Source organism: Danio rerio, chromosome 21 (genome assembly GCF_049306965.1).
Source record: "Danio rerio strain Tuebingen ecotype United States chromosome 21, GRCz12tu, whole genome shotgun sequence".
Classification (NCBI taxonomy): domain Eukaryota; kingdom Metazoa; phylum Chordata; class Actinopteri; order Cypriniformes; family Danionidae; genus Danio; species Danio rerio.
In genome coordinates, this window is record NC_133196.1 from 4,355,001 (window position 1) to 4,365,296 (window position 10,296).

General features: G+C 35.6%; 1 protein-coding gene across 3 annotated transcripts in view; it reads right to left on the reverse strand.

Moving 5' to 3' along the window:
* The window catches only part of dym (dymeclin), a 166,986-nt gene that overhangs the window by 123,092 nt on the left and 33,598 nt on the right, over positions 1 to 10,296 (reverse strand). For all 3 annotated transcript variants that reach the window (XR_012397078.1, XR_012397079.1, XM_073935700.1), the window contains exon 7: positions 5,040 to 5,165. Coding sequence is in view for 1 of the 3 variants with exons in the window: in XM_073935700.1 (XP_073791801.1) it covers positions 5,040 to 5,165 (126 nt within the window). In the remaining 2 variants the exon portion in view is untranslated. The remainder of the gene's footprint in view (positions 1 to 5,039; positions 5,166 to 10,296) is intronic.

The window sequence follows — 10,296 nt, forward strand, 5'->3', positions numbered from 1 at the left end:
TCTCTCTCTCTCTCTCTCTCTCTCTCTCTCTCTCTCTCTCTCTCTCTCATACGCGCGCGTGCGCACTAACACACAAGCACCAAGCAGACACATCTTTCTCTTTCTCAGGCAGCCCGCTCCCGTCCCAAATCAAACCCGTTACCGACCGCTCCGGCGATTTATTCGGAAATTTATTCCCGCGCCGCAGAAATCACGCGGGTATACACACCTCTAACGTTACCACGGAGCTCCATAAACAAAGCAGCACGCGTCGCGTTTTTAACGTGACTTTGCACGCGATAAGAGAATATAGCCAGTTAACCTGATACAGTACACGCGGTTACAAGTAACAAAACACAACTAAATACATTTGCAAGCTAGAGTCAACGAGGCAACAACTTTAACCGCACGTACTTACACTTGAGAAATGGAAGAAACCCATCCTGATGTCCATCAGTAAGTTACTGATCCTTCCTTTAACAAACGCAGATGAAGTATTCTTTGTAGCATGTAGCTTCCAGAAGTTTCCAGTAGTTTCCAACTGCTTGGCTATAATGCTGAGGTTTCATCTTTGGGTAGAGACTCAATATATCCATCTGCAATGTGACTTCAATCGACCGGCATGTTTGTGTGCGTGTGTTTGTGGGTGTGTGTGTGTGTCTGGGTTACTGCGTCAGAGGGCGGGGCCTCAGGTTTGAAATCTCCCGGGTTTGGGCGTGCACGTGAAAAACTTTGTTTCGTTCGTACGTCATGGCGAAACACCTAATGAGTCGGTATCAAGGCGACTCGTTTGAAGCATTATGAATCGACTCTTTTATAGATGAATCAACAGTTTTAAACACTGTATTCTTACAGATTTAAGCCTTAGCTGGATACTTCACTTCACTTAGAGCTGTGTTACACACTACATGGAGGGGAATTTTCAAAAACCCATAATATGGGCTCTTTAAATGAACACGGCAAACATCAAGAGATTCTGCTTTCTGGAAATTGATGCAACGATGCACTTTACACCTTCATTTGCACTTTAAAAGTAAGAATTTAAACAATGCATGCACCACCGCTTAGGTACTTAGACTTCCCCTCTTTCATATTGTCGTTTACAGTGTTTGCATCAGTCCTAAAGACACTGGCAAGGTTTGACGAGTGTTGATTACCAAGCGCAGACATGCTAGCTCAGCTGCAGTACTGGAGAACTAACGAGGGAACTTTAAAAGCTCGCTCGCTCTCACTGGTGCGATGCAAACGAGCCCTCCGGGTGAACTCCAGACGAGAGCATCTGCTGAATTAATGAACAGCCTCATTTGCATATGAAATGGCAGCGCTTGACAGTCGTCCTTCTGTTAATGCCGGTCAGGGGGCCACAAAAATCACACCGGGACAAACTTCAGAAGGATCGTGCACACAACAACTTTTTTACTCGTGTTCACTCTGGTTCTGGGGTTACAGAGTTTATGAAGCATCGCTGGAACAACTGGGAGGAATTTTACTCAGGTGTGTATTTGCACAAATCAATCGCCTTTTTTACTGCAAATGTGTGAAACGAGTAAAAAACTAGACCTTCCCTGATTTCTAGGTTGTCTGTAAAAGCTAGAAAAAAATTATTTTTATGGCAAACAAATGCTTATAATGTTCAGGATAGTGATTAAAGAGAGTAGTCTCACATAAATGATCTATATATAGTCTAGTCTACCTCGAACAACAAAAAATAAGGTCAAGGATTTTGGTGTTATTCTGCAGTCAGATCCGAGTTTCAATAGTCATGTCAAAGCAGTTAGTAAATCAGCATACTATCATGTCAAAAACTGCAAGAATTAGATGCTTTGTTTCCAGTGAGGAACTTGTTCATGCTTTTATCAGCAGTAGGGTGGATTACTGTAATGGACTCCTCACTGGCCTTCCCAAAAAGACAATGGGAAAGTTACAGCTCATCCAGAATGCTGCAGCCAGGATTCTGACCAGAACCAGGAAATCAGAGCACATCACCTGTCCTCAGATCTTTACACTGGCTCCCAGTTACATTCAGAATAGATTTTAAAGTATTATTACTGGTCTATAAATCACAAAATGACCTAGGACCTAAATACATCACAGATATGCTCACTGAATACAAACCTAACAGATCACTCAGATCTTTAGGATCATATAAACTAAAAGTTCTAAGAGTTCAGTCAAAGCAGGGTGAATCGGCTTTCAGCTACTAACAGCGCCCCCTGCTGCTGGAATCAGCTTCCAGAAATGATCAGATGTGCTCCAACATTAGGCACGTTCAAATCAAGACTGAAAACACATGTGTTTAGCTGCGCCTTTACTCAATGAGCAGTGTGCTACGTCCGACAGATTACACTGTCATGTCTTTCTTTTCTTTTTTTCATTTCTTTAAAACCGTTTTAACACATTTTAATCTGTTTTTAATCATTTTTATTATTTGTTTTTATTTTCTAATACTTGTCTCTTTAATTCTTGTTTATGTAAACACCATTGTGTATGAAATGTGCTATATAAATAAACTTGCTTGGCCTAGTTGCAAAAAGGGCCGTGAACCTACACTGTTCGATTCAGTTCAGTTACAATTTTCATGTCATCGATTCGGTCACCAAAATGGCACAGTAAGGATCAAGCCTCAAAGGGTCAGTTTCAAAGAGTTACAAAACATTATTTATGGGGTATTCTGAGCTGAAACTTCACATAAATGCTCTAGGGACATCACTCTAGACTTAATTTACATGTTGTAAAAGAGGCATAATAGGACCTCTTTAATTTTACCCACTCAGAGAAAACATGCTTTACAGGCACAGAAAACAACTAGAACATTTTTTTTAAAAATGCACAAAAGTTCAAATAATAATTCAGCTTGCTTCTTGAGGTCTGTTAAGCGAGTTCTGAAGCTGGATTTATACTTTCACCTGACGCTGCACTGCGGACTTCCGCTGACTGTGCACGCACCTCACGAAACAGACAAGGCTTTTATACTTGATACATTTGCATTTGTGATATTCATTAAAACGACAGGGGGTAGTCAAAAGAAGCCCCCCCGTAAACGTAAAATCAGACGGATTAACAGAAGTAGAACATTTGAACTACGTCATATCATTTATAATATTGAAGATTTTTAAACAAGTTTTTATTTTATTGTTTTTATTGATTTTTATTGATTGTTTTTATGATCATAAGGATTTTTATAACCATTCAATATTTTTTTTAGAAAACTTTAATGCATCACTTGCTTTTGTTCATATCTCAGTTTTTCCTAATAAAGTTTATTAAAATGTTAATGACAACAGAACAGGGGTTGCTCTACAAATATACATATTTATTAAAATAAGAGACGTGTTTTTATAGATGTGGCCCGCTCCACAATTGACACATTTACTGTCTGGCTAGTTTCTGTCCTCTTCTTGTGCTAAAAGGTGATGATGGTCCAACATTTCGACCATTATCACCAATAAAAGTAAAATAAAAAAAAATTTAAAAAAAACAGGCCATCAGTATGTTGAAAACCGCTTCAAATATTCTTTTCCTGTTATCAAAGAAAATAATTTGTTCCTTAATTATAGTTTTGTAAATCTTGAATAGTTTTAAAATCAAAATTGTTATATATATATATATATATATATATATATATATATATATATATTATCGTAAAAACTATAAATGGTGAAAACAAAAACTGTTTGCTCGAGTCTCAAAAAAAAATCGTGCACTCCACCAGCCGAAATCCTGTCCCAAATCGAACCTCCGCAAACACAACAGAGATGTCACATTTGCCGTGCGCACTCAAGCGAACTAGTGACGCATCAAGTATAAACCAGTCTTTAAACACGTCACTGATCATTTGTGATTGACCACAGACACAAAAAAACTGCCACCAATCAGCTGATCAATGATAGACTAGATCCACAAACATCACTGTAACAGTCGAGAGAGAAGAGGAAGTGTTACCTCTCGAACACACCAGCATGTCAAAGGCTGATTCACAGTAAGAGAGATGGAAACTTTACAGCTTCCAATTCCTCCTTGGAGGAAGAATTGTATTTACTCTGTAGCGAGTGGGGCTAGGCCGAGAGCCTTGAGCGTGCAAGGCATGATGCCGTGAGTGCTAACTGCTGACACCTGGACCAGTCACCAGTCTCAAGTCTCACAGAAGAGTTCTGGATGACAAAAGAAGGAGAGACTGCAGTGGAAGACGAGAGAGGACCAGGCCTGGATACTTTGTTTTTGCTTTCAGTTTCAGTTTCAGTTTGGTGCAGTCTCCATGAGGAGCTGCCTTCTGTTTGATTTATCTTTCATAAATAAATTATTAAATAGTTTGTCGGTTCTCCATCTCCTTCTTCCTGATGGCCAACTCATGTCATTGCATACTCACACTCACCTCCTTCGCCATGGTATTTCATCGCGATATAGTGCATATGAGATAAATGACATCAGTATGTAATAACCGGTTATGATCTCTTACTGAATTAATACCAAATCATCAGCCTCTGCGTTGTGGTGCACCTAAGAAAAAATTCATTTTGACATCCCTATTGGCAAATATACTTTATAATTGGGCTGGGGTGATGAATAATTGAATCGTGACTCATGGATTGATTCTTAGATTTTTTTAATCACAATTTAAATTTTTTTTTTATTTTCTAAACTGACACGGCTAGGACCTGTACTCTCATTATGGCATAATAATCAAGGAATGTTACTGCAGTACCATGGCTGCAGCAGGAGCAACCTCAACTCAACTCTAGGGAAGTTGTAAAAGACATTAATTTTTAATAAAAGGTGAAGTGCTCCCTTATATTTAAATAGTTTTCTAGCCTGAGCACATACAGTCTGGAAATAATAGTAGAAGAGCTTTCTCTTATGAATGAATATACTTCTAAATATTATAATCTAATATAATTAATGAAAATCTATGAAAATTTTCTACACAGCTTTTTTGAACATTTTGTCATGTTCAGAAAGCTCCATGATCTGCACTAGTTTAATTTAGGTGGCTAGAAAGTAATTCTTTTGAAAAGCATCATTTTCAGACACAAATTTGATGTGTCATTTATTGTGTTTCTCACCATCGTCCTCTGGTCAGGTATCTGTAAATAAGGCCTTCTCTGAGGATCTCCTTGTGGAAGAGCTGATAGGACAGCAGCACCAGGAGTGTGGTCACAGCTTCAAACAGGATGTTGTAGGTGATGTCACTAAAATGCAGACAGGAAACAAATTAATACAGACATTCAGGTTAATAAGTTAAATCACTGCTATGTTTTACCGAAGTTATCAGTATAATTTAAAATTAAAAGATAAACTAAATACAATAAAATACAAAGCGTGATATAATATAATGCAATATAATAAATATGATATAACATAATATAATATAATATAATATAATATAATATAATATAATATAATATAATATAATATAACATAATATAATAAATGTAATGCAATGTAATATAATATAACATAATATAATAAATGTAATGTAATTTAATGTAATATAATATAACATAATATAATAAATGTAATATAATGTAATGTAATGTAATATAACATAATTTAATAGTTTTATATTATATAATATAATAAATATAATAAATATAATATAATATAATATAATATAATATAATATAATAATAAATAAAATATAATATAATATATTAAATGTAATATAATATAATATAATAATAAATATAATGTAATAAATAAAATATAATATAATAAATAAAATATTATAATATAATATAATATAATATAATATAATATAATATAATATAATATAATATAATATAATATAATATAATATAATAAAGCATCACATACTAATTCTAAAAATATCACTAACATTTATCAGATCATTGGGGAAGTTCTAAAATGAACTCACTGACCTCTGTCACACACACACTCTTACACAACATCAATAGAACAATCTCTCTCCCTTTCTATTGTCCCCTTTTTCCTGACTTCATATTTCTCACTTAACTTCCACTTCCCAATGCTGTGATGTCACTTGGCATGATTCCCTTTCACTTTCTCCCTTTCTCACACACACACACAAAATGGGTCTTGCAGTACTACAGAAATCTGGGAAAGGTATTTTTGTCATCGGTAATACTGCAAATGTTGTTTTAATGTCATTTACATTGCTTCATTTCATGATTTCATGACAAATCCTATTAATCTGAAACATAGCCTATGAATTAAAGTATAAAAAAAACAAATATGCAAACCCATATAGGGATGTTTTTGGATTTCATATTTATAAAATATAATACACTTACAAAAGATGCATTTTTACGCAGTACATTTTATACAACAATTCAGCTTACAAGATGTTTATATTAAGTTAGAAACCAGGGCCTTCATGTACGAAGATTTGCATAAAAATCATACTAAAACGTTGTGTACGCACAAAGCTGTACGCACAAAGCTGTAAATGTCCCACGCATATTCTCTTTGTACATCCGAATGAACGTGAAACTTAACACAACATGCATGAGCCCAAAACCCCTCCCTGCCTCCTCCCCATATGAATATGCTAATGACTCTACTTTGGCAAAACACAACGAAAAAGCAATGGCAAAAGCAAGCAAGAAGAGAAACTTTCAACCGAATGTGAATTGGAGGTGCTCCTATCGGAGGTAGGCCGGAGAAAAACGGTGTTAAGTGCAAGTTTGTCCTCCGTAATTAATAACAATAGAAAAATGTAGCTGCAAGCAGCAATTAAGGGGCCAAGCACTTTTGGCCAAAAGGTGGCGCTGCTCCAGAAGTTTTTGAGTACTTTCAGGGCATGGGGTTGAAGATGCATACCATGTTTTGTAATTATATGTGAATGTGTTGGTAAAATATAGCATTTTTAGCCAAAAATCGAAATGGGCGACGCCCAAAAGGACTGACCTGTAAAAATCAGACATCATTCAACTCGACATGCTCTGCCGGATGTAATGAGACCAGTTTTATGAGTTTCGGACGAAAGGTTGAGACGTTATAAGCCAAAAAAGCAAGTTTTTGTAAATTTGATTTAACGAAGTTTAACTTCAAAAACCAACCGTTGGACAATTATACTAGACAAGTGGTGGCGCTAGAGAGTTTGATTTTGAGACTTCATATTTGGTCTGATTAATGTTAAGCCTGTCCTCTATCATTGTGCCAAATTATACAACTTTCCCGCATACGCCTATATGGGCTGCCATTCAAATCTGGCGGAAGAAACGGAAGAAGAATAACAATAAGAAGAAGAAGAACACTAACGGATCCAAACTTTTCTTTTTTTCTTCATTATATATGAGATTTTGCCTACTCTTCTTCACGAGGAAGACAAGAAGGAATCATTAATAAGTGTGTGTTTTATGTTAAGCGCATTTGAGCATCACATATTATTTGCACATTTATTGAATGGAAATGTTTCGGATGTAGCCTATGCAAATTCATCTTCAGATGGCGCCTTTATAGCAATGTGCGTGCAGTAGATTGCTCCGATTAGATTGGGGAAGCTGGCGACCTCAGCAAGTTGCATTTTAATGTTTGGCTGGTCAACTGTATGGTATGGAATACTTATAAACCTGCTAGACAAGCTGATGATCATGATCCCCTCTCATACAGCTGCCGACACTTTGTAGTGTTCAATTTTACACAATTGCCTCTAGGAGTCGCCAATGGAAATAAAACAAACACACACAAGAAATGCATGTACGCCAGACATGAAGTTGGCGTGGACCAATGAACACTCACGTTCATTTCATCGTTAGTAAATCTAAATGTGAGCGTGAAATCTGGCGTACGCAAAGTTTTTGTGCGTACACAGCATTGATACATGAGGCCCAAGGCACGTAGCTAGCCTGGTGAAAGGGGTGATTCTGTTTTATCAAAAAGTGGACCTTTTTAGCAGCTATACGCCCCATTTTCAATTTAGTTATGAGATTTAAATACTAAATTATAGCGACATTTTAAGCACTATTTTTATCTGAATTAGCTTGTTGGATGGGGATCATAACCACACATTTTTAATACACCTTTAATGCAAGTAAATTTCCTAAAATTTTAGAATAAAAAAAGAAAAAATTATAATAAAAACATTTTTTTAAAGACAAATACATCATATATCATTAGAAAAAAATAGGAATCTGTTAAAGTTTTTAATTAAAAACTGTAGTCTATTGTCTATTAACTATTTGCTAATGCTTAATAAATGATTCCCAGTGTGTAGTTTTTATAAAGTGTTACCAGCAACACTTTAAAATATGAGGACTTTTCCTGTGAGTTTTTTCTCACAGTGACGGCAGCCATGAGACGCACTAGGAAGTGAAAGTGAAACCAGTGCGCACATCATTTAAATGATCACATGGCATTTTATAGTTATGATTACGACAAGAATTTGATATGTTTTTTCTTTCAAAAAGTGTTGTGCATGAAAATAAATGTTTACTGTGTCATTATAACAACCCTAGCCTATATAATGGAAATATAATGTCTAATAATGTTGTCAATGTCAAATGACAAGCACATGTCTCAAACATAATCATTCAACTTAATAATTATGAATAGTTGTATTCTGATGTCATCATTTTACTGTGAATTAACAAACAGGACATATTGAAAGTCTGTTCAAGTCCACCAAAATACAAAATTTAGCATTTTAAGCAACAGTAGAGCTACACATAGGCCTGTTATTATTGTTGTTTACCATATGTTTGAGAATTAACAATAATAATAGTGTAATCATATTACCCTTTCTTTTACATTTACAGATTCGTGAGAAAAAAAAAATCACGATCTTGATTTTAAGCAAAAAAAAATCATTATTCACATTTTTGCCATGCAGCCCTACATCAGACTATAATAGCACAATCAAAATCTATAATCGTTGCATCTTTAGCTCCATATCACTATGCTGAATGATTTCAGTTAAGAAACCAGTCCAACACACAGGAACAATTTGAGTACAAAAACCTGACAAATGTCTGAAATACCACTTCTGACCACTCTGAAGCGGAATAATTCATTCATATCCACTTAATTGCTAGAGACAGAATGCACATATCACATCCTGACCGCATTGGGTGTGCATTATTATTGTAACAATTCAACAACCTGTTGTCAATTAATCCTTAATTACAAAAAACAGCCCTATAAATCAGTGTATCAATAAAATTAATCCTCGTCTCATATCTCCTACGGACTATCTTTACATTCAATCTACTGTGCATTTCCTTTCTGGACTTTGCTTTTTCCTCAGTGCATGAAAAAGAGTCGCTGTGCAAAAAAATAATGTGGTTTGGAAACCCGTAAATGATTTCTATCCTTTTAAGCAATCATCAAAACCAGCATTTCAGCAAAAGCGCTGTGCTGTTTTTGTGCCTCTGCCTTTATTTCATTCCCTGTTTTGATCCATGAGGTAATGTGAGCTACAATTCACAATATCCTTCACAACAGCGTGATAAGAATCCTGTCTCCGGCTACAGAACCGCTGAAAAACACTACAAATGTGACCCACGTCTGACTTCTCTAGCTCGGCACGTAGCAAGGAAACCAGACAAACGGCAACAAAAACAGACACTGGACGACAATAGCGAACTGCACAATCCACTTATGGCAAAAATAACACTATTACTTTAAACCTGAGGTCTGTTCTTCGTAGCACACTTAAATGATCTAAGATGATTTGGCAGATCCTGGATCTTTTAATCTTGATAATTGATCTCTGTCTAATTTGATTCTTCAAACAAGTTCGTGAATCGGATTAAAATGTCTGGATGAACTGATCTGAGATCGCTGCGTGTGTTGTGAAGGATTGATTTATCCATCCTCGAAATCATGATCAGCAATGCAACGATTGGCTGACGGCACAGCAGTGTGATGACATCATCTGATTAATATTCAATTAGCCATGTGAGCAAAATTACATAAAATTAGCAGCAAACGGTTTGTTAAATATGACACAAAATAACTTTACACCTTGTTGTGGGCTGCATGCTTGGCCCTTAATTTATTTATTAGGCAATTTATTTAGTTTTACAGTTAGAATGGATTTTCCTTATTATAGTAGCCATAGTAGTATTATAGTAGCCATTTTTTAAACCGGTGTAAAGAATAACAGGATGTTCACAGAAACATTTTGATATTGGTAAAGGTGTCTGCAACTTTTATGAAGCATCAAATCACTGTCATATTAACTGTCAAAACATGTTTATGACTGCATAAATGTGTTATTGCTTTTAAAAAGTCTCATATTGTGCATGTCTATTATCATACACAAATTGTACTAAAGCGATCTAAAAAGTTATCAATAAGTTTTCTCTTTGCACCACCAGGTGGCAGTCTTTGTACTTT